Source organism: Moschus berezovskii, chromosome 12, assembly GCF_049115385.1.
Source record: "Moschus berezovskii isolate FMDL1 chromosome 12, NW_MosBer_1.0, whole genome shotgun sequence".
Lineage (NCBI taxonomy): Eukaryota > Metazoa > Chordata > Mammalia > Artiodactyla > Moschidae > Moschus > Moschus berezovskii.
Window position 1 is genome coordinate 30,261,312 of NC_142471.1, and position 24,931 is coordinate 30,286,242.

The following is a 24,931-nucleotide window of genomic DNA, read 5'->3' on the forward strand; positions in this document are numbered from 1 at the left end:
ACGTTACACTCTCTAAATTACTTATCTTTATGCTAATTTATATAGCAATGACAATATATTTCTAGTGCTTTGTTTACAGTTTACAAAATGCTTTCATATACATAATCTTATGATTCTCAGAGATGAGTTTGGTAGGGCAATTTTATCTCAATTTCACAGAGAGGATAATAGGTTCAGACAAGTTAATGGCTCTCTCAAGGTGTTTCAACTAGTAAGGGGTAGAGTCATGATTGAAACTGAGGTCTTCTGAATGCTACTCCAGTACCACTTGTCTTACACCAAAACAGCAACAATGCTCTTCTGACTAAAAGTGTCATCAAAAGTCTCCTGATCAGGAAAACCGGTATAACCCACCCAGCTGCCAGGGTGCTAGTGCTGCAGAAGCATGCATTAGCCACATGCTTTAAGGAAAGGTTCAATAAATCCTACAGCACTGTCTTCAAATTTTCCAGGTATCACTTGAATTCCTTTTAATTTGTGGTGGTTCTTTGAACACAATACCCTTCCCTCAAAAATTAGTTTCTCCTTCCTGGCTTATTTTTGTTATGATATCATCATTCTCTGTCACTCAGATTTAAAATTTTGATGTCACTGTTCTCTTTCTGGACTCTAAGTTCTATTTTAAATTTTCTTTTTTTTAACATCTCCATTGCTCCAATGCTAGTTCAAGTTCTTATCACTTTGTGTACTAGAAAAATTTAAGCTCTACTTTTCTTCCCCCTTTATTGTACAAAGTGAAAGTGAAGTCGCTCAGTCGTGTCCGACGCTTTGTGACCCCATGGACTGTAGTCCCCACCAGGCTCCTCTGTCTATGGGATTTTCCAGGCAAGAATACTGGAGTGGGTTGCCATTTCCTTCTCCGGGAGATCTTCCCAACCCAGGGACTCAACCCAGTCTCCTGCATTGTAGGCAGATGCTTTACCATCCGAGCCACCAGGGAAGTTATTATTATACAAAGCACAGCTAAATAAATCTACTCAAAATACTGGGGTGGTTTCCACCCTAATTTCTTTTCTACCTTTTACTGTTTAGTCCAAAAAGGACTAATGAATAAAGGAGACAAAAGTCTGAAACTTATTTTTCAAAGTCTTTCTTAACCAACCCCAGTCTCTTACCTATCGCTCCAATCTCTGCCTCTAACTACAACTGCTCAATTTAAACAATCACTAAAGCAAAATTAGACTCATTACTGTTTTCTTAAAAAAGTTTGCTTTTCTACCTGTTTCATTCCCACACTCAGTCACTGCTCTTGTATATCTACTTTCTAATATTACTCAGGATTTGTGTCATATTTGGTTTTTCTCTTTCTCATAATTCATCCATGCCATGGTCATTCTACACTTGGACTACTCCATTAACCTTCTGACACCCTGATTTTAGTCTCTTCCATTTTAATCAGTAATCACTTATCAACAATATCATGTTACCTTTCAAAAACCAAAACATTGGGTCATCCCTCTACTTTAAAACTTTCAATCATGTGTCAGGCCAGGCACTACGGTACAAATTTTCATGAATTGTCTCTGTTAATCCTTCAAAAATCCCATAACTTTATTAACTCTATTCTGCAGATGAGAACTTTGAGGGCTGGGGATACTCAGTAACTTGTCCTCAGTGAAACGATTAAGGCAGAACTAGGCAGTCTTACCGAGAAGGCAATGGCAAGCCACTCCAGTACTCTTGCCTGGAAAATCCCATGGATGGAGGAGCCTGGCAGGCAGCAGTCCGTGGGGTCGCTAAGGGTCGGACACGACTGAGCGACTTCACTTTCACTTTTCACTTTCACACATTGGAGAAGGAAATGGCAACCCACTCGTGTTCTTGCCTGGAGAATCCCAGGGACGGGGGAGCCTGGTGGGCTTCCGTCTATGGGGTTACACAGAGTCGGACACGACTGAAGTGACTTAGCACCAGCAGCAGCAGGCAGTCTTACGGAGAAGACAATGGCACCCCACTCCAGTACTCTTGCCTGGAAAATCCCATGGACGGAGGAGCCTGGTAGGCTGCAGTCCATGGAGTCGCTAAGAGTCAGGCACAACTGAGCGACTTCACTTTCACTTCTCACTTTCATGCATTGGAGAAGGAAATGGCAGCCCACTCCAGAATTCTTGCCTGGAGAATCCCAGGGACGAGGGAGCCTGGTACGCTGCAGTCCATGGAGTTGCTAAGAGTCGGGCACGACTGAGCAACTTCACTCACTCTTCACTTTCATGATTGGAGAAGGAAATGGCAACCCATTCCAGCGTTCTTGCCTGGGGAATCCCAGGGACGGGGAAGCCTGGTGGGCTGCCGTCCATGGGGTCACACAGAGTCGGACACGACTGAGGAGACTTAGCAGCAGCAGCAGGCAGTCTTAATTCAAACCCAGGCAGTCTTAATCATCTAATGCTCTTAATCAAACAGAGGCTATACTCTCTAAGTTTCAGGTCCTCAACTTGGTGTACAAAAAAACCTTTTCAACTTCATCTGCTATTTCTTGCCAAGAACTTTACACAATACTGTCACACACTCCATGCTTTTTTCAAACTCCATGCCTTTCTACTGCTGTTTTCTCTACTAGAAAATATTTCCTCTATCAGCCCCACTTTAATATCTAGAGAAATTCTACTCAACCTTTAAGGCTCCCCTTAAAACATAATCCTTTCAGTGAAGCTTTCTCTTCAAGTAAGAGTCAATTCCCTCTATATAGCTCCAACAGCACTTTGTACCTAATTCATTATATTATTTATCTGCAATAGTGTCTCCTCCACTAGACTGCCTCCAAGAAAAATCTATCTTACTTAATATATCTAATTCAATTATGTATCCCTAACACCTAGTATAATGTCTGGTACAAAGAGGTATTCAATAAATGATACACAAATAAACGGTCCCAATTTTCTGCTTATTTGAATCCTACCCATCCTCAAAGCTCTTTCCTCCTATACAAACTCTTGCCAGACCAATCAAATCTAGACTCATCCCTATCTCCTTTGAACTCAACTTGCTGGGTCTGTCACTTAACTGGCAATTATTAATCACACAGCCTTATGACATAAATTATTAACTTTTCATGAGTACCTATTTCCCCAAGGACCAAGATTGTATTTTATCTTTTACACTGTTTCCCTACAATTTTTAGGTATACGACAGGCATTAAATAAGTAGTTGCTATTTGGTTACTTTGAATTTCAAAAATAAATATTACATACCATATAAAGATGTCAATTAGTGTTCGCTTATTTCATCTCTATGTAAAAATAAACATTTTTATACTGAAATGAAATCATAGGATTGGCACTAAAACACATCTCATCTAATAAATCAAAATTCTTTCACCAAACTTTTCCTTATAACTCTTGCCAATTCATTCAGTAGCATCGGAACCTGAAGCTTTTGCCTCACTACTGAGCAGCTGTATTTCTTCCTTGGCATTTTCCTTCCAAGATGACTTGTTGCCAGAGTGTTCTCTTTCCTTCTCACTGCTCTCTCTCTCTCATACACACACAAACTATTCTCTGTTCCCTTGCTTTCTCTAGGACACACGGTACTGAAGATTTATTTTAGTATGCTTAACAGTTTGACTAGGGTAAAAAGGAAAAGAAAAATCATTTTCAAGAATTATCTCTTTTAGATAGGTTAAGTCCATTAAAGAGATTTTGTAAAAAACAAAGAAAAATTAAAATTCAAGTTGCTTTAAAATATAATGAACTAGGGCTTCTCTATGACTCAGTGGTAAGAATCTGTCTCCCATTGCAGGAGACACTTGTTTGATCCCTCTTCTGAGAAGATCCTACATGCCACGGAGTAACTAAGCCCATGCACCACAACTATTGAGCCTGTGCTCTAGAACCTGGGAGCCACAACTATTGAGCCCACGTGCCACAACTACTGAAGCCCACACGCCTTATAGTCCATGCTCTGCAACAAGAGAAGCCACTACAATGAGAAGCTCTCTACAACTAGACAGTAGCCCCTGCTCTCCACAACTAGGAAAAAGAAAACACAGCAACAAAGACCCAGCACAGCCATAGATAGATAAATAAAATTATTTTTTAAAGAAAGCAAACATAATGAACTAGAATTAGCGCACACACACAAAAACACTTGAAGTAGCTATGTGACTCCAAGACCTATGTGGGTCATCTAAAAATCTGTAATGAAAATAAGCGATCCTATTAAAGTACTGGAAAACACGTTAGCCAAACAACCTCTGATTTTTAAGCAGGGCAGCAGGCAACAGAACCTAAATGAATCATAAGGCTGCACATTAGATATAGAACAGGTAAAAAACTTACATACATTTTGGTTCAATCTGAAAGTCTGATAATTTAAGAGAGAAGGATAATGAAATCTAGGGAATAAAACATGCTGAATGCAAAAGAAAGTAGCACTGTGGGTGCTAAAATGAACATGTACACAAAATAGACAACGCACTGTAAGCAATAAAGGTGAATTTTTGCATCAAGTGTAATAGATTTATTAATTTCAAGGGAAAATCTAGTTTTAAAAATCTGGGACCTCATCTATACAGCAGAAAGTACATTTTAAAAGTATCTGAGAGAAAAAAGGAAGTACCTGGACACTTCAGGTCAAGTAAATTTCAGAGGGAGGAGGAAGAACAATATAAATAAATACAGGGCTTTATGCTTTAATTACACACACCAATTTTGCTGATGTGGCAAAAAGGCACTAGGAAAAACTAACTTTTTTTTCTAGTTTGTTTCTCTTATTGCCAACTTACTATCTTAGCTAAAGATAGAAAAATGCTTAACAGAAAATAGTTAAGAGGGCATACTATCTCACCTAAACCACTTGGGCTCCACCAACTTTCAAACAGATGAATTTGACCAGAGCCAGAAGCTGGAGCAGGCCCAGAACGGAACTGTCTTAATGAACCAGGAAACCTAATCACCCATAATCAGGGATATGGAATTACCACTAATAATTTCAGTGAATAGATAATTTATGCATGAATCACCTACCATATTCCAAGATCTCAAACTTCACATGAGGTGAAATTCAGGCATTTGATACTAAACACAGACCTATTCCCCTTCAAAACTTATGTGACCATAAAATTCAGGCCTCTTGGCTAGAAGTTTAAGAGTATAAAATCTGAGACAACAGGGGAAAGTTTCAGGGAGTAAAATACTATTTATATTCAATGCCAATGATGGTCTCTATAACCTTACCACTATGAAATGGTGCAAAACTAACACATACTAGACCTAAATCTAGATTTGTAATAAGGTAAACTTCAGTTGAATTAGCACTGTGGTTATTATATAGCTTCAGCAAACTGGTGTTGTCATCAAATGCAACATTATACTACAATTGCTTACTGAGAAGGCAAGAAAGAAGCTTGAAAATGAAATATAAAAGATTTCTATAATGAAAGGTAAGTTTCCCAGTAACTTCCAAGGAAGCCAGAAACTCCTGGAGCAGCACAAACCAGTCTATTGCACACTATCTCTAAAGCACGTGATCCATATCTGCCATTCCAACTAGCTAACAAATTTCATAAAGAAATGAAAGTTGTCTTGAAGAGCATACTACTAAGTACATGGGACCTTATATCCACGAGTTCTACTATGATTTTCTATATCAACAAATTTCCATTTACCTAAATCAAATGACTTTTATTTCTTACCAATAAACTGCAAATATGACTGTCTTGCATTCACAACCCACCCCTAAGGAATATGCCTTATGTCTGGAATCTCATTTTTACTGTATTAAAGCAGTACAAGGGAAAATTACCATATAAATGACAAAAAACAAGAAGATTCACAAGCATAACTATAGCATAAACTTACTGTTCAGAAATGTGACTGGTTGTCCCATCTAATAGTAGGGTGAAAAGTACCAGGGGAAATTAACAGACAGCACAGGTATACTGTCAGAAAATTAACAGGCAGTTCATGTCTCCTATTCCCAACCCAACAAAGCTTCAAGATTTGAATGTCTGAACTGCCAATCTTTTTCCTTTCTCTTTTTTAAGACTTCTTGGGACAAGGATTAAATAAAAGCTTTTTTTCAGTTGATGCCTGGCCCAAATGTATACACGGTTAAGCTTTTAAAATTGTCTACATAAACCTAGATACAAATTAGTATTATCATTAAAGGAGGCTAGAATTGGTAAGTTAAAATTTAAAAACCACAAAACAAAAAGTTTTTCTTGTTTTTAAATATTTTAATGGAAACATGCCTAGTCAGATTTCCAAAACTGGGCTAACAGTGTTTAAACATTATTCCAGTATGTTTGAGAAGCTCAATGAAATAAATAAAACAAATAAAATAAGTATCTACCTTTCAAAAATGTGATACAATAAAGAAAACTTTATTCTAAAATGATTTCAATTTATTGACCAAGCTACATGATAAAGAAAAATCATTTCAAATTATGTTCTTCACCTCCACAGCAGTGTTTGAAGTTGATGGACTCTCCCAGAGAGCGTGGAAATTTTAAGCAATTCTAAATTAGCCTTCAATTTCTCTATTTCAAATTAATGTGATGACCTGTTGTAGTTAAACAATCATAAATTCTGCACCAGCTGAGAAATATTTAATTTTTTCTTCTAGAAGTGTGTAGGCGTTTGCATGCACGGGAAGGCTAACCCCTCTTGCCCTCTGACCAGTGTTGCCTGTTCTAAGTAAACGCTTCTTCCTCTCCCCGGAGCTCTTTTTTTTTTTTTTTTTTTTACTGTCTTTTCTTCATCTCTTCTGCACTTAAACCCGGGGCCCCCAAATTCTGGCTTGTCCCTTCACCCTTGTCCAATCCCATACAGTTCCCCCAATTTCCGCGCGGGGTGACACCTGAGGGCCGAGTGCGAACCCCTGCGGCTGGCATTAACTAGCCGCGAATAGGGCGGACGGCTGTCACTGGGGAGCAGGCGTGGGCCAAAGGCGAGGTGATTTCTGACTGTTCATCGCCCAGTCCCGCGTGGCTGAAGGTCTCAGAGCCCCTCCGTTCGCGCCGGCAAGCCAGGCGTGCAGCTGTCGCGGTGCAGGAAGCTAATCGCGGCCTCTGGGCCGCTTTGACAGGGCGGGCAGGAAAAGAAAGAGGCTCACTGAGACTAGTAGCCTCACCCTTCCAGCTAGGAGACCAACAGAAGGAAACCTCTGCCACGGCCCGAAGGCAAGCGAGAGACCTCGGAGCCGCCGCCACCGACTCAGCCCAGCCCAGCAGGGGCCCGCCCAGGGGCCACTCCCCAAGTGAGGCAGCCAGTCACTCGCCCGCCCTTCCGGGCCCGCTCCGGAGGGGACGGTCTCCCGCCCGCCCTCACACAGCTATCTCAGCAGGCCAGGCCCCCAGGGCTCCGTCCACCTCTCACCTTTGACGACGCGGTCAGCCCCGGGAGGGGGCGGCGGGGGCGGGGGTGGGGGCGGTGCAGCCCGGGCCGGCTCCGGGGCGGCCATGCTGGGCCCGGGGCTCGGCTAGGCGCTGGGCCGGGCGGGGCTGGGGGTGGGGGCGGCGGCTACCAGAGCCAAGCGGCGGCGCCGCCGGGGAACATGGCGGACCCTCTTTCCCTACAGAGGGGCTAAGACCGGCATGCACCGCGCTTGCGGGGGCGGGGGCGGAGCAGGCTCTAGGGACTTGAGCAAAATTACTGAAGCTAGGAGAGAAACAAGACCATGCCAAGGGATCAGCTTAAAATTCTGGGCAAGCAGAAATAAAAGAGAGTGAGGGCAGATGATAGTTCCTGCGGTGAATGAGTGCTAGGGAACACGACACAGGCTTTCATGGAACTCCTGGAAAGATGGGGAGACGTGACCAAACCTAAGAATCTCCCACAAACAGAGAAAAAAAAAAAAGTATAACAATTTGACTAGCAGATCCGGGTACTTCGGTTGATAACTGACAGAACTAGAGGAATCGTTGTAGGTTCTAGAGCGAAGCAACGGTTCAGAAAGGAGTTTGAAAGAGAATCTGGCTCTTGTGTTTAGAGCCTGGAATTGTCAAGAGTCTGAAAGCACAAAGAATGCAGGTAGGGCAGACTAGGCTCCAAGGGTTAAGCATCAAAACAGGTAAGAGGAAAGGAACCGTTTTGTCACTGAAATGTTCAAAGAGTCTAAGAAATTCACCTGAAAAGGACACAGCCTCCCTCTTGATTCACTGAGAAGAGAGATTTCGAAGGCAATTGGGAATTGGAAATTAGTTCCTCATAAGAAATACCTCTGGGGTATAATGTGGGCCCAGGTTTTCTACGGAAACTTTAAAGAGATGTACATTCATGGGAAAGGGAGTAGTGGGACAAGAAATGATTGTTCAATCAATAATTATTAGAAGAAGAGTATGTGTTATGACACCAGGAGAGGTACTGGATTAGTAGCAGGGATCAGAATATCCTAAGATCTATATATCTTTTGTTGTTGTTGTTGCACCGAGAGGTATGTCGGGTCTGTTCCCCAACCAGAGATCAAACCGGTGCCCTATGCAGCGGAAGCGCGGAGTCTTAACCATGGGACTGCCAGGGAAGTCCCAGATCTATATACCTTGATGGCATAGGATTCAAGTAGGATAGGGTGAGAAATGCCTGCCCATCCTCCTGCTCAATACTACATGTGCTCAGAATCTGTTCATAATCAGTTCAGTTCAGTTCAGTTCACTCGCTCAGTAGTGTCCGACTCTCCGCGACCCCATGAATCACAGCACGCCAGGCCTCCCTGTCCATCACCAACTCCCGGAGTACACTCAAACTCATGTCCACAGAGTCGGTGATGCCATCCAGCCATCTCATTCTCCGTCGTCCCCTTCTCCTCCCGCCCCCAACCTTTCCCAGCATCAGAGTCTTTTCCAGTGAGTCAACTCGTCGCATGAGGTGGCCAAAGTATTGCAGTTTCAGCTTTAGCATCAGTCCCTCCAATGAACACCCAGGATTGATCTCCTTTAGAATGGACTGGTTGGATCTCCTTGCAGTATAAGGGACTCTCAAGAGTCTTCTCCAACACCACAGTTCAAAAGCATCAATTCTCGGTGATCAGCTTTCTTCACAGTCCAACTCTCACATCCATACATGACCACGGGAAAAACCATAGCCTTGACTAGACGGACCTTGGTTGGCAAAGTAATGTCTCTGCTTTTTAATATACTATCCAGGTTGGTCATAACTTTCCTTCCAAGGAGCAAGCGTCTTTTAATTTCATGGCTGCAATCAGCATCTGCAGTGATTTTGGAGCCCAAAAAAACAAAGTCTGACACTGTTTCCACTGTTTTTCCATCTATTTCCCATGAAGTGATGGGACCAGATGCCATGATCTTTGTTTTCTGAATGTTGAGCTTCAAGCCAACCTTTTCACTCTCCTCTTTCACTTTCATCAAGAGGCTTTTGAGTTCCTCTTCACTTTCTGCCATAAGGGTAGTGTTCATAATAGATGGTGATAATTAGGCAAGCAATTGTCCAAACAACTCAAAGACCACCTCTCTACCTCTTGACTTGTCAATCTTAATGATCCTGAGAGCTGGAATAATCTAAGAGAAGAGAAATGCCCAGTGGATAGTTAGCTAAGGGAGCTCACATATTATTTTTAGAGGGAGATGAATTTTCGAGTGAGGAAAGGGTGAAAATTGATCTTTCTGACATGGAAGTGCCATATAATTCTGGAGGGAAGGGAAGGGGCAGCCATATGATGAGAGCAAGGAAGGGATAAGAGGCACATGATAAACTTGTAGAGGGAGGGCACCAAGCGTACCTAGATCAGGAGTGAGTTTGTAAGAGGAGTCTGAATCCCAGAAAATCTCCCTGAGGAGGGAAGGAGAAAGTATGTAATGTGTTGAGTGCCTCTCGGCAGGAAGGGGATAGAAAATATACTAGCAGCAATAACAACAAGGAAAGTCACTCCATATTAGGACTCATTGACTCCTACATTGAATACTCACCCTTCAACCAGTCTTCAACTCCTCTTTGGCTCCTCACTTTCATTCAGTCAAAAGCCATAGACTGAGCCCCAGGCCACTGGGAATAGGTATTTCTTGCTTCCCCAGCCCAATACAAAAGAGCAAGAAAATACAAAAGGAATCAAATAGACAATTAAATGACAAGAAATTAAATAGAACTATCTTATAGATTTATTAATGAAAAATACTTTACAAAAACAGTATGTTTGGCCCTAAAATAGTTCAGCTGACTCTGAGGGTTTACAGCGGCGACTGAGCAAGTGGCAGTAATGGCTGTGCTGCTGAGGACAGGAAGGTATGTTAGTTTGCCTGACTCCCATCTGTTCTGAAGAGTAAATGTTATGTTGGCAGCCTCACGTTCTAGGCCTATGATCTGGGGGCTGAGGGAAGGCCGACAGTCTGGGCAGGTGGGCTAACCTGAATGATGTGGTCAGGACCAAGACTACAGGGCTACATGTCCAGACCTCCAAGGATGAGGGATGGAGAAGACAGAAGGTCGGATAATAGGGATAGGTGGATAAAACAAAGCACAGAAGTTGGTAATATAACAGGGAACAGAATATGAGGGCTTAGAGTATTCAAGAATAAAATGGTGACCCTAAGATCCTAAGGAATGGCTAGTGTCCAGAGTAACATGGATTCATCTTTAAAGTGGATCGAATAAAACCCTAAACAGCAGCTGCTTCCTTTTGCTAGGTGAATGGAAATTGGAGTTTCCAAATATTCCCTCAAAGAGCCAGGTCTCCTTAGGGCTTCCTGGAACCCCTGGGAGAAATTGCCAGCTCTGTGTTGACATAAGACTTGCACAACCTTGGCAGGGATGCAGGGTACCAACTCTGCTGCAGTACAGTTTAACAGAGAAAGCTGTGGCTCCAGGAGAGGAAAGGGGTGACCCTTACCACCTGCTGTGCTGCAGGGCTCTAGCCCTGACCTGTTCTCTGCCAGGGGCATCTGATAGGACAAACAGAAACTCCTCTCTCCCTGTCCTCCTGTGCCTAGACGGCAGGGCATAACTGCTTTGCCTCCAGTCATCATCTGGGGGCATATCTACTCTTCGAGGACCAGGGGCTCGAAACCCTGGAACAGGACCTGAATTCCAAGCTGACCTCAAGGGTACACAAAGACTGCTTGATGGTGGTGACACAGGGTGAACAACAGGAGGGTGGGAGGGTGAATGGAAAAGATCCCCCCAGGACTGAGCATGAGGAACCTGAAGACCCTGGTGTCTTTCTGGTAGTGTGGCAGTGTGGGTTAGCTGAGGCTTGCACCCTGGAGTAGTCAGGAATCTGGCCCCAGTATGCTGGTTGGCCTCTGACCATGGTCCCCGGGATGCATCTGTTCTGGAACGATGGGGGAGACTCTGGTAGTTCAAAGTCCTTCCTGTGTACTTGACCCCTTCGGAAGTTTCACCCCTGTCACACATAGCCAGAAACTGCTGGACACGCCTCGAAGTTCCTGGGGAGAGAAAAGAAACCCAAAGATTGAGCATCTTCAGTAAAACCAGTATCCTTCCCAGAGGACCATTCCTGGCTGTTCCTTCCAACTCGCTACCTCTTTAAAAACAAACAAATAAGGGAAAGAAGGAACCTAGCTTTGCTTTTAATTTCATTTAAAAAAATTCTTAATATACATTAAAATCAAGTCACTGCCAATCTGTGCAAATGAAACAGTCTCCTGGATGTTGCCATACTCCTATCTCACTGCATTATAATCTGTCCTCCAAAAGACAGACAGACACAAACACACATATATGAATGGCTCTCTGATATTCCAAATATATGTACTCATTGTGATCATTTTACTCCTTACAGCCACCACTCCAAAACATTACTCAGTTTTTCTTAACAAGGTACTTTCACTCCAGTTGAACTGTGTCTGCTTATATTTGTGTTCATTCTCCAAGATTTCTGCTTTTGTTTGTACAACTCCCACATACATAATGTAGAATGCTTTTTCTATACATTGATTCCCCTTTACTTAAAAGAAGTAAAATAACTTATTTTCCAAACATCACTTCTAAACAGTACTTCTCATTTTTATTTTTTAAATTCCATCAACAGCTGTACTATACCTGATTTTATATATATATATATATATATATATATACACCTGATTACTGAAACTTTGAGCTCTTTAAGAGCAGAGAACTGCCTTCTTTCTCCCATGTATTTACTGTAGTATTTGGTGCAGAACAAGTTGCAATAAATGCGGCCTTACTGATTAGATACTTCTAGTAACTCTCAAAGGATGCTGGTGACATGGCAGTTCCACTGAGTAATAAGTCCATTTATCCAGAAGGCCTGCTTATCCAAAGCTCCCTAAAATTTGGACACAAATATCAACAGTACTACTCAGTTCTAAGAAGATCCTTTTCCCTGGGGATTTATACCCATAGATAGGTTTCTCAACTTTGGCACTACTGATATTTGGGGCTGATAATTCTTTGTCTTAGGAGTAGGGTAGGGGTGTGCAAGGAAACTTCTCTGTGCATTGCTGGATGTTTAGCAGCATCCCTGCCCTTTCTACCCCCTAGATGCCACTAGTACCTCCCCTTTCTCATTAAGAATCACTGCCTTAAAAAAAAAAAAAAGAATCACTGCCTTAAACTGTAGATTTGGTCCATGAGGGGAAAAATGGAACAAATCTTGCTGTGGAGGGTCAAAAGCCAGAAGGATGCTGCCCACCTTCCCCAGGACTGTCTGGGTCTCTATACATGGCATGGGTATTTTGTGCATAGGATCTTTCTAAGTCTGCCATTCACTACTCATCCTCCGAGACCATCCCTCAACTGAGACTTGGGATAAAAGGAGAGAAAAACAGCTGATAGGATATTTCCTGTTTTGGGGGATCCTAAAGACTGGGTACTAATTCCCTGGGTCACTTGAAATCATATCCTATCACAGCTGAAGCAGTTCATTTTCATGAGTAGTTAGATTCTGGGAGCTCTGATCTAGACCCCATGTTGCCCAAGAAATGATTCAGTCATGATTCATCAAGATAAATGCTTGATCTTTAAAGCAATAGTTCATTTCCCTTTACAACTCCACCATGGGACCCTCCTTCCCCTTCCCCACCCCACAACAGATGCACTGATTTGATTCTTCCAGGTCCCTGGAAAAGTACTACATTCCAGCACATAATATTAGATTTGGGGAGAGTTACCTGGGGATCTATGGGGCTCCCCTGCCATGCTGGGCATCAAGACATCTGGGGACAGGAACTGTGGTTGGGGTGGGTAGAGCTGGGGACCAAGGAGAAATACAGGAGGGTCATGGATGACAGGGAGGGAAGAGGAGCTGGAACAACGATGCCGGGTTTCCAAAGGCTTTTTCCTCACGCTTGATGAATCCTTACAATGAGACAAGACAAAAAAAACATAGAGATGAGGATTAACACACAGCAGGATATGGTTGGGTAAACACAGTGAGGGAAGCAGGGGGATATGGAGGGAACTAGAGTACAAACATTCCTTAATCTAGAGATGGACCCAATTTACTCTACACTCTTCCCATCAGCCCCTCCAGGAAACATCCTGACTGTGAAACATCCTCCACTGTGAACTTAAGACACCAAAGTACAGTTCTCTTCTCTTAATATGTCTTCCCCATAACCCTCACTTTCTCAATCCTAACATCAAGGTCTTCAGGAAAGTCCTTAATGCTACTATTAAAATTAGAGAATGAGATAGAAATTTAAAAATAGAGAAGAGGGAAATTCCCTGGCTATCCAGTGGTAAGGACTGCAAGCTTTCACTGCCAAGGTTCAATCCCTGGTCAGGGGACTAAGATCCCATAAGTCGTGTGATGTGGTTAAAAAAAAAACAACAGAAGCCTCTAAAAAAATTAATAAAAATTTAAAATAGAGAAGAAATGAGAGAGAAATTCAGAAAGCCAAAAAGACTGAAAAATTCTACACTCACTCTAAATGCTGGGAACTGATATCTCCCTAGATGTCCAGTCAGAAATTCTACCCCATCTCTCCCGTTACTCTACACTCCAGCCTCCATTTTGATGCTGCCGGTCAAGGCTGCACCCACTGGTGCTCATGACCTACTTTGTCCTTCATCTGTCATTCACTTACGTGGCAAAGTCTCAGAAATATGTCTTTTAATATATGAGACACTAATATGTCCAAAACTGAACCAATATTCTTCCCAACTCCTCCCTCTGGTACCGTTATTTTCTTAAGTCACCTAGATTCAAAATATTGACACTGCCCTTGATTTTGCACTTTTAATCTACAATTCCATTAGTTGCCTATGCCATATACTGTCATTTCTACCTAGAGGTTTTATAGTTAAATTCAAGTAGACCACTCCAGCAGCCTCCAATTTAGTCTTCCTATCTTCAGCCCACTGCCTCCTTTACCGTGGCCTGCAAGTTCTATGTGATATGGCAAAGCTCTTTCTCACTTTATCTCCTACCATTCCTGTGCCTTTTACACTCCAAACTTCTTAACATTCTTCAAACATACGAAGCTTATTCCACCTTAGGGCCTTTACACTTTGTGTTTCTGGTACTGGGAATGCTCTTCCCATGGCTTACACCTTCATATCACTTAGGTCTCTCATCAAATATTACTTTCTTAGAGCTGATTTTCCTCGCTACTCTATCAAAAACAGCCCTGAGAATAACCACCATTACCTCTTTACTCCTTAGCCTCTTGCTTTGTTTTATTCTTTATCACACATTGTCTGGGGTTTACCTGTTTAATATCTTTCTCTCCTACTAGAATACATTTCTTTTCACTCCAGTATCCCCATAACCTTGACCAGCTCCTGGAGGATTATTATAGGCACTTAATAAATATATTAAATAAAATAACCTATATGCCAGTGTATCTTATTTCTTTTTTGAGACTGTAAGATATTTTGTGTTGTTTCACCAGTGTGTGCTCATAGCACCTAACACAGCATGGCACATGGCAGGCATTTACTAAATAGCCTAAGGACCAGGTGCCAGTCCTCTCTGCATGTGACACAGTCACCAAAAGAAAGACACTCCTCTTCACTGGTTCCCTTTCTATCTCTATAGTCTCTTACCAAGTCTCCTTTTGGGGTTCTTCAAAAGAAGAACCTTAAATCTGATTCTCTTCAGAGATATGTCCTTTTTTTCCCCTCTTTTTGCAGTTCTCTTCCTCTTTTCACTGGCTATGATTCTCAAATCTCAATTTCAAGTTTATATGTCTCAAAATCAAAAGCCTACCAGATATCTATCTCCACTCAAGCTTAATACATCCAAAATTGAACATATCTCTCCCCCCAAATATATTCCTGCTTCTCTTCCCTCAAACATTATCATTCAGTTCAGTTCAGTCGCTCAGTCGTGTCCAACTCTTTGCAACCCCATGAATCACAGCACGCCAGGCCTCCCTGTCCATCATCAGCTCCCGGAGTTCACTCAAACTCATGTCCATCGAGTCAGTGATGCCATCCAGTCATCTCATTCTCTGTCGTCAACCCACAATTCCTAGATATCATCCTTGATTCTTTTTTCCCCATGTCCAGGCACGTAGGCACCAAACATTTTAATTTCCTAGTTGACTCTCCAATATGTCCACATTTCTCTATCCTCCCAAACTCCTTACTATGGTTCATGATATGACCCTTGTTTACAGTCTTAACAGTCTCACTTGTCAACATTCTCCATTTGTCCCTTGCCAGAACTCTAATCATACCACACCAAAGAGCTTTTTTTAAACTCAGTTAATGTCTGCTTCAGTCCCCTTTATCTGCTACATTTATTTTAATTCTCAAGGAAGACTTCCCTGATTCCTCAAGCCTGATTTAGATGTCCCCTCTATTTTGCTTCCATAGCATTAAATCCTATCATATTTATATTATTATTGTTTATCTGTCTCCTCCAGTAGACTGTAAAGTCAAGAGAGCAGGGACTGTATCTAGCTCACTCAACACCATTTTTCGGCACAATACCTAGAAGATAAGCTCAGAAAGCATTTGTTTAAAAGAATGAATCAATGAATAAATGAATGATACAGAAGTCAAGCCAAAAGGAAGCCAACTTTCCTAGGAAAATAACAACCTGCCATTAAAGGTATAGGAGAACAAATGCTGGGCAGAAAAGACCACTTTTTCCAAAAAGAGTGGCCAACTGTTCAGAGCTATTTATAAACTTATGACAATAAACAGGAAAAAATGACTACCTCTTGGGTAGTCACTGGGAAAGAAACTGGATCTGAAGAACTCGCGGAAGAGACTTAGTTTTCCTTTTTGTACTTTTCTATTTTTATACCACATATTTAAGACCTGTTTTGTAAAATTTTTATCAAACTGACATGGTGAGCAAGCTTCAATGCACTACTGGTGCTTTGTATCCTGACCTATACTGTAATAAAATCTCAAGTTGCCTCAGGCAAGTGTATGAAATTCTCAAAAGGCACATTTTAGAAATCCAACCACTGAAACTATTTGAGTTTGCTGATCTCTGCTGACTTGGATATCCCTGTCCCTTTCATCTATAGATTACTGCATTAATTCTATATGAAATGCTCCAAAGATGAGGACTTTAAATCATTTCCCTTCTGCTGCCAATGCACATGCTTCATTTCAACTTGCAAGCCCACTGGACCCCATTTGGTCATTTTCTAGGATGGGGAAGAACAGGCAAAACAATACTTCATCCCATCTCTTCTTTTTCCTTTGATTAGTGCAATGGATTCTGACCCAGTCAGCAGTCATGGCTCCTCAGAGATTCCTCTCGAAGCTTCTGGGACTCTTCTCATCCTGAAGAAGCCTACATTACACCTTCCAGAACTGCTACAGGGAAAGAACATTCTTCTAGGCTCCAAGTGAATGTGTGACCAAAAAAAGTAATGATTAGGTGTCCTCATTTTTGCTGAGTGCACATGGCTTTCCCCAAATTACAACCTTCCATTTCTCCTGCCCCTTCACCCGCAGTATATTTTTACCTAGCAAGAGAAAGAAGATGCTCTAAATAGACAGACCCTGATTCTACTTACAAAACTGTGGGAAGAGACGGGGACCTCCTCCCTCTCTGAGACAACGGTGCCACTGAGACTGCGTGAGATGCGCCGAAAGTTCTCTGCACCATACTGATCATCCTCCCCAAACTCCCTGCTGGGGCCTTGACAAGGTGCGGCCTTCAAACACACAAACACACAGGCAGACACGTAACATCAGACCTGTGGTTTTCCCACAGTCTCTGTCCCGAGGGATATGGGAGAGAACAGGGTAAGTAACACTCACTAGTAGAGATTTAAAAGGCAGTAGCCATGTGGCAACCTCCTCTCACTAAAAAGAAGCCCAATCATAGATCGTGTTCTCTTCTAATAGCCCCACATTCCTATGCCCTGCCTTATCACCAACCCCACCACTCGTCTCTCTCCATAATTCTTTCCTAACACACCACCCCATGCCCAGAACTAAAGAACCTGAGGTGGCTACCTGAGAAGCAGACACTGTGTTGGCTTCATGGAGACTGTGCTCCATTTCTGCTGTTGGGGTCTTTGAGAGACCAAGGCCAGGGGCTGAGTGCAACCTCCTCCCTACACCATCTGCAGAGCCTGAGGAGGAAAACATAAATAAAAGTTGAACCCATCTCTTCTCCCAGAGTCTGCACTCTGTCTGCAACACAAAACTCTAGAGTTTCTGCTTCATTAAATAACAAATATTCATCTCTGAATTCAATGGAGGGTGGATTCCTAGAATGTAGAAACAGGAGTTTCAGAATATGGATAGCTTCCCATAGGCCATAGGGATCTCAAACACAGGCCTTAGAGAAGCGCCTCTGTGGACACATAGCTAAATAGTAAATATAATCAGCTTTGCTGCTGTCAGATTTGGGTCCAAGACTTATAATAGATACAGAGGAAATTACCTGACACAGTAATTGTCTAGAGCTTCTGCAATGACAAGGGAAATGTTGTCTCCAGTCTAGTTAGGAAATTATCATAGTAATCATATATTAAACCATCTCATTTTACAAAACAGGAAAATAAGTTCCAGAGTCTGACAAGTAATAAGTAGTTTAACCAGGATTAAAACTCAAGTCTTTGGATTTTCACTTCCAATTATATACTATGAGCAGGAGCTCTTCAACATTTTATATGTGTAGTGTGGTCTTTTATTTCCTCATTAGCATCTCTCTAATCATTTACATTCTAAACAAATTATAAATGTTTATCTCTTCCTAAAAATCTTGTGAGACTGTAAAGAGATGAGCTGCTCCAAACTGGATATGTGACTCCCAAGGGGCTTGCCCCAATACAACTAATTAAGCCTTCTGAAAGTGCACACACCCTTGACCTACATTTGATATATATGTCTATTGCCAATTCACATCTTGATTTGATATTTTGATTCTAATATGTGTACCTAGCTAAAGCAAGATATTGCTGATACTAAGCTAGAAGGCCAGTTATTTTTAATATTTTCTTGTGCCTAAATGCAGTGGTTCCAATACTACCTCTGATTCATCTAGAACTTTTTATAAATACAGTTTTGTGTATCTCTCCACAGACATACTAAATCAGAATCTTTCTGGTTAGAGAAATATTTATTTTTAAGAGATTTCCAGAAAGAATGTGGGAGAATAGCCTTAAATATTGTTAGAGGAAATGTGAAATGTTATAGTTTTCCTAAAAAGCAATCTAGAGATAACCATTAAGATTGAAAATATATTTACCCTCTTACCCTCTTGAGAATGAGAAGCAAAAATATCAGTTTATTGTGGCATTGTTTGGCTAATAACTAGAAATAAAGTAATGCCTATCTGCAGCAGGATGGCTAAATACTTTATAGTATCCTTAATATCAAATACTGTTCAGCCACTAAAAAAAAAAAAAAGAATTGAATTAAACTAGATGACTTAGAAGAATTTTCAAGCATTATTGAGTTAAAAGAAATCTGTAAAATAATCCCCAACAAAAAGACATGATATATATATGTCTGCATACAATTACATGAACAGAAAAATACAGATATATGCACAATAGATTACTGTCTGAGAAGGTTGGGAGCAGGGGTAAACAGTAGGGACTGATTTAAGGAAAGGAGAGAGAAATAAATTTTCTCTAATAAAAACATCATGTATATTGCTGCTAAGTCACTTCAGTCGTGTCCGACTCTGTGCGACCCCATAGACGGCAGCCCACCAGGCTCCCCCGTCCCTGGGATTCTCCAGGCAAGAACACTGGAGTGGGTTGCCATTTTCCCATTTATATGAAATTATTCCTCTTTTTTTTTTTAAAGCCATTTCTTCAGTAACTGTGATGGGCAACCAGATTTAAGAATCATAGCTGTAATGGTTAGAGTTTGCTCAGTTGCTCAGTCGTGTACGACTCTTTGTGACCCCATGGACTGTAGCCCATCAGGCTCCTCTATCCATGGGATTCTCCAGGAAGAATACTGGAAGGGATTGTCATTTCCTCCTCTGGGAGATCTTCCCAACCCAGGGATCAAACCCCTGTCTCCTGTGTCTCTTGCATTGGCAGGCTGATTCTTTACCACTGAGCCACCTGGGAAGCCCAGGAGCACATTGATAAGGTAAGATGAGCTTTTTGACTAAGAATGGCTCCATGTCATTCATGGCCAAGCACTGATAAAATCCTTCATCAGACTGAACTCCTTACTTGCCTTCTGCTTCACTGATATATAAAGAGCTGTTGGACAGAACCTGGATCTGCTTATTTGCAGACATTTTTGCTTCATTTTTCAACCAAGTGACCTTAATAAGAACTTCTCCATGAGCCTGGCAATCTAAGAATCTAGAATTTGGAATTCCTCTAATCAAATGTGATTCCCATCTAGCAAACGAGGTAGCCACTGGAATCTCCTGAAGAGAGCAGACACTGATTCCTTTAAAGACATTTAAACAGAGGTGAAGGTGGCCTCCATAAGGGGTACTGTTGAGGGCACTTCTGGCTTTGATAGAAAGCAGAATTAAGGTGCCCTTCATGGATCACAGCCTTGTCATAGTGAAGGGGCCTGCATAATAACACAATGAAGCTATGAGCCATGCTGTGCAGGGCCACCCAAGACTAACAGGTCATAGTGGAGAGTTCTGATAAAACGTGGTCCGCAGGAGAAGGCAATGGCAAACCACTCCAGTATTCTTGCCTCTGTTGCTGCTGCTGCTGCTAAGTTGCTTCAGTCGTGTCAGACTCTGTGCGACCCCACAGACAGCAGCCCACCAGGCTCTCCCATCCCTGGGATTCTCCAGGCAAGAACACTGGAGTGGGTTGCCATTTCCTTCTCCAATGCATGAAAGTGAAAAGTGAAAGTGAAGTCGCTCAGTCGTGTCTGACTCTTCACGACCCCATGGACTGCAGCCTACCAAGCTCCTCTGTCCATGAGATTTTCCAGGCAAGAGTACTAGAGTGGGATGCCATTGCCTTCTCCGATTCTTGCCTCTAGAACCCCATAAACAGGATAAGAAGGCAAAAAGATTATGAAACCGGAAGATGAGCCTTCCAGGTCAGAAGGTGTACAATAAGGTACCAGGAAGGAGCAGAGAGAAAGCTCTAGAAAGAATGAAGAGGCTGGGCAAAAGCGGGAATGACACCCAGTTGTGGATGTGTCTGGTAGTGAAAACTTGTAAAGTCTAATGCTGTAAAGGACAATATTGCAAAAGAAGCTGGAATATTAGGTCCATGAATCAAGGTAAACTGGATGTGGTCAAGCAGGAGATAGCAAGAGTAAACATTGACGTCTTAGAAATCAGTGAACTAAAATGGAAAGGAATGGACGAATTTAATTCAGATGACCATTGTATCTACTATTAAGGGCGAGAATCCCTTAGAAGAAATGGAGTAGCCCTCATAGTCAACAAAAGAGACCAAAAAGCAGTTCTTGGGTGCAGTCTCAAACACAACAGAATGATCTCAGTTCATTTCAAGGCATATCATTCAACATCATAGTAATCAAAGTCTATGCCCAACCACTAATGCCGAAGAAGGTGAAGTTGAAGGGTTCTGTGAAGACCTACAAGACCTAGCACTAATACCAAAAAGATGCCCTTTACATCACAGGGGATTGGAATGCAAAAGTAGGAAGTCAAACAATACCTGGAAGAACAGGCAAGTTTGCCCGTGGAATACAAAATGAACCAGGGCAAAGGCTAACAGAGTTCTGTCAGGAGAAACATTGGTCATAACAAACACTCTCTTCCAACAATACAAGAGATGACTCTACACATGGATATCACCAGATGGTCAATATCAAAATCAGATTGATTACAATTCTTTGCAGCTATAGATGGAGAAGCTCCATACAGTCAGCAAAAATAAGACCTGGAGTTGACTGTGCCTCACATCACGAGCTCCTTACTGCAAAATTTAGACTTAAACTGAAGAAAGTAGGGAAAACCACTAGGCCATTCAGGTATGACCTAAACCAAATCCCTTATGGTTATTAAGTAGAGCTGATAAACAGATTCAAGGGCTTAGATCTAGCAGACAGAGTGCCTGAAGAACTATGGACGGAGGTTCATAACACTGTGTAGGAGGCCAAGAAGGCTAAGTGGTTGTCTAAGGAGGCTTTACAAATAGCTGAGAAAAGAGCAGTGAAAGGCAAGGGAGAGGCAAGGGAGAAAGGGAAAGATATACCCAACTGAAGGGAGAGTTCCAGAGAATAGCAAGGAGAGGTTAAGAAGGACTTCTTAAATGAACAATGCAAAGAAATAGAGGAAAACAACAGAATGGAAAAAACTACAGATTTTCTCCAGAAAACTGGAGATACCAAGGGAACATTTCATGCAAAGATGGGCAAAATAAAGGACAGAATGACAAGGACCTAAAAGAAGCAGAAGAGATTAAGAAGAGGTGGCAAGAATACACAGAAGAACCATACAAAAGAAGCCTTAATGACCCAGATAACCACGATAGTGTGGTTACTTACCTAGAGCCAGACATTCTGGATTGTGAAGTGGGCCATAGGAAGCATTACTATGAACAAAGCTAGAGGAGGTGATAGAATTCCAGTTGAGCTATTTAAAATGCTAAAAGATGATTCTGTTAAAATGCAATATTCAATATGTCAGCAAATTTGGTAAACTCCAGCAATGGCCACAGGACTGGAAAAGGTCAGTTTTCATCCCAATTCCAAAGAAGGGCAATGCCAAAGAATGTTCAAACTACCATACAATCATGCTCATTTCACATGCCGGCAAGGTAACACTCAAAATCCTTCAAGCTAGGCTTCAGTAGCTTGTGAACCAAGAACTTCCAGATGCACAAGCTGGATTTAGAAAAGGTAGAGGAACCAGAGATCAAATTGTCAACACCTGTTGGATCATAGAAAAAGCAAGGGAATTTAAAAAAAAATCCACTTCATTGACTACACTAAAGCCTTTTAACTGTGTAGATCACAACAGACTGTGGAAAATTCTTAAAGAGAGAGATATAAATACCAGAACATGTTACTTGTCTTCTGAGAAACCTATGTGTGGGTCAAGAAGCAACAGTCAGAAACGGACATGGAACAACTGACTGGTTCAAAATTGGGAAAGGAGTACATCAAGGCTGTATATTGTCACCCTGCTTATTATAACTTATATGCAGAGTACCTCATGTGAAATGCCAGGCTGGATGAATCACATGCTGGAATCAAGACTGCTGGGAGAAATACCAACAACCTCAAATATGCAGATGATACCACTTGAATGGCAGAAAGTAAAAAGGAACTGACAGCTTCTTGATGAGGTTGAAAGAAGAGCGGAAAAGCTGGCTTAAAACTCAACATTCAGAAAACTAAGATCATGGCATCTGGTTCCATCACTTAATGGCAAACAAATGGGGAAAAAGTGGAAACAGGGACAGATTTTATTTTCTTGGGCTCCAAAACCGCTGCAGACAGTGACTGCAGCCACAAAATTAAAAGACGTTTGCTCCTTGGAAGGAAAGCTATGACAAATCTAGAGAGTGTATTAAAAGCAGAGACATCACTTTGCTGACAAAGGCCTGTCTAGTCAAAGCTATGGCTTTTCCATTAGTCATATATGGATGTGACAGTTGGACCATAAAGAAGACTGAGCACCAAAGAATTGATGCTTTCAAATTGTGATGCTGGAGAACACTCTTGTGAGTCCCTTGGATAGGAAGGAGACTAAACCAGTCAATCCTAAAGAAAATCAGTCCTGAATGTTCATTTGAAGGACTGATGCTGAAGCTGAAGCTCCAATACTTTGGCCACCTGATGTGAAGAGCAGACTCATTAGAAAAGACCCTGATGCTGGGAAAGATCAAAGGCAGGAGGAGAAGGGGATGACAGAGGATGAGATGGTTGGATGGCATCACCGACTTAATGAACATGGGTTTGAGTAAACTTTGGGAGATAGTGAAGGACAGGGAAGCCTGGCATGCTGCAGTGCACTGGTTGCAAAGAGTCAGACACAACTTAGAGACTGAACAACTGTGAAAAGACATTTGTGGGACAACTAGAAAAAAATTAATACTGGCTAGTTACTATATACTGTAGTATATATAGTACAGTAATACTATACTTAGAGTATACAACTGGAAAAAATGAATACTGGCTAGTTGCTATATAATTTCTACTATATTATATTAAGAAATTATTGTTAATTTTTTAGGTATAATAGTATCATAGTTCAGCTTCTAAAGGGGGCTTCCCTGGTGGCTCAGTGGTGAAGAATCCGCCTGCCATTGTAGGGGACACAGATTCACTGTCTGATCCAGGAAGATCCCACATACTGTGGAGCAACTAAGCCCATGCACCACAATTGAGCCTGTGCCCTAGAGCCTGGGACCCACAACTACTGAACCCTGCCCACCCTATAGTTCATACGCTATAACAAGAGAAGTTACCGCAATGAGAAACCTGGGCACTGCAACTAAAGAAAAGCCCCTGCAGCAACAAAGACCCAGCACAGGCAAAAAAAGAAGGAAAAAAAAAAAAATCCAGTGAGGAAGGGAAAGGGGAGGAGGGTTGCTAAATCAAAATCAGCCACATGTTGATAACTGAGCAAGATAATCACCATGGAAGTTAGCGATAAGTACAAAGTGGGTGATCATAATACTTTATTTTCGTTGTTCAGTCGCTTAGTTGTGTCCGACTCTTTGTGACCCCGTGGACTGCGGCATGCCAGGCTTTCCTGTCCTTCACGATCTTCCAGGGCTTGCTGAAACTCATGTCCATTGAGTCGGTGATGTTATCCAACCATCTCATCCTCTGTCATCCCCTTCTCCTGCCTTCAATCCTTCCCAGTATCAGGGTCTTTTCCAATAAATCTGTTTTTCGCATCAGGTGGCCAAAGTATTAGAGCTTCAGCTTCAGCATCAGTCCTTCCAACGAATATTCAAGATTGATTTCCTTTAGGATTGCCTGGTTTGATCTCCTTGCAGTCCATGGGACTCTCAAGAGTCTTCTCCAATACCACAGTTCAAAAGAATCAATTCTTGGGCACTCAGCTTTCTTTATACTCCAGCTCTCATATCCATACATGACTACTGGAAAAACCATAGCTGTGACTAAACAGACCTTTATTGGCAAAGTAATGTCTCTGCTTTTTAATATGCTGTCTGGGTTTGCCACAGCCTTTCTTCCAAGGAGCAAATGTCTTAATTTCATAGATGCAGTCATGATCTGCAATGATTCTGGAGCCCCCCACAAAAAAAGTCTCTCACTGTTTCCAACATTTCCCCATCTATTTGCCATGAAGTGATGGGACCAGATGCCATGATCTTCGGTTTTTGAATGTTGAGTTTTAAGCCTACTTCTTCACGCTCCTCTTTCACTTTCATCAAGAGGCTCTTTAGTTCTTCACTTTCTGCCGTAAGGGTGGTGTCATCTGCATATCTGAGGTTATTGATATTTCTCCCAGCAATCTTGATTCCAGCTTGTGCTTCATCCAGCCTGGCATTTCGCATGATGTACTCTGCATATAAGTTAAATAAGCAGGGTGACAATATATAGCCTTGATGTACTCCTTCCTGATTTGGAACCAATCTGTTGTTCCATGTCCAGTTCTAACTGTTGCTTCCTGACATGCATACAGGTTTCTCAGGAGGCAGGTAAGGTGGTCTGGTATTCCCATTTCTTGAAGAATTTCCCAC

The 24,931-nt window shown here is 41.9% G+C and overlaps 2 protein-coding genes and 1 long non-coding RNA gene across 28 annotated transcripts in view; 1 reads left to right on the top strand and 2 right to left on the bottom strand.

Moving 5' to 3' along the window:
• The window catches only part of LOC148775959 (uncharacterized), a 98,300-nt gene extending 94,435 nt beyond the window's left edge, over window positions 1-3,865 (top strand). Inside the window, exon 4 of one of the 2 annotated variants that reach the window (XR_016038743.1) lies at window positions 3,739-3,865. This is a non-coding gene — a long non-coding RNA (uncharacterized LOC148775959). The remainder of the gene's footprint in view (window positions 1-3,738) is intronic. The other variant, XR_016038742.1, reaches the window with a different exon arrangement.
• PPP3CB (protein phosphatase 3 catalytic subunit beta) overlaps window positions 1-7,489 on the bottom strand; it is a 49,618-nt gene extending 42,129 nt beyond the window's left edge. For 3 of the 12 annotated variants that reach the window (XM_055425461.2, XM_055425460.2, XM_055425452.2), the window contains exon 1: window positions 7,317-7,483. In XM_055425461.2, coding sequence (XP_055281436.1) covers window positions 7,317-7,401 — 85 coding nt within the window. In that variant the 5' untranslated portion in view covers window positions 7,402-7,483. Of the gene's footprint in view, window positions 1-7,316 lie in introns of all 12 variants that reach the window. The other 9 variants (XM_055425455.2, XM_055425454.2, XM_055425451.2 and 6 more) reach the window with 4 other exon arrangements.
• Window positions 7,490-8,816: 1,327 nt separating this feature from the next.
• The window catches only part of USP54 (ubiquitin specific peptidase 54), a 141,843-nt gene continuing 125,728 nt past the window's right edge, over window positions 8,817-24,931 (bottom strand). For 8 of the 14 annotated variants that reach the window (XM_088841986.1, XM_055425447.2, XM_088841980.1 and 5 more), the window contains 4 exons: window positions 17,304-17,422; window positions 16,859-16,999; window positions 13,043-13,229; window positions 8,818-11,335 (listed from right to left, as the gene is read on the bottom strand). In XM_088841986.1, coding sequence (XP_088698112.1) covers window positions 10,776-11,335; window positions 13,043-13,229; window positions 16,859-16,999; window positions 17,304-17,422 — 1,007 coding nt within the window. In that variant the 3' untranslated portion in view covers window positions 8,818-10,775. Of the gene's footprint in view, window positions 11,336-13,042; window positions 13,230-16,858; window positions 17,000-17,303; window positions 17,423-24,931 lie in introns of all 14 variants that reach the window. The other 6 variants (XM_088841990.1, XM_088841989.1, XM_088841988.1 and 3 more) reach the window with 5 other exon arrangements.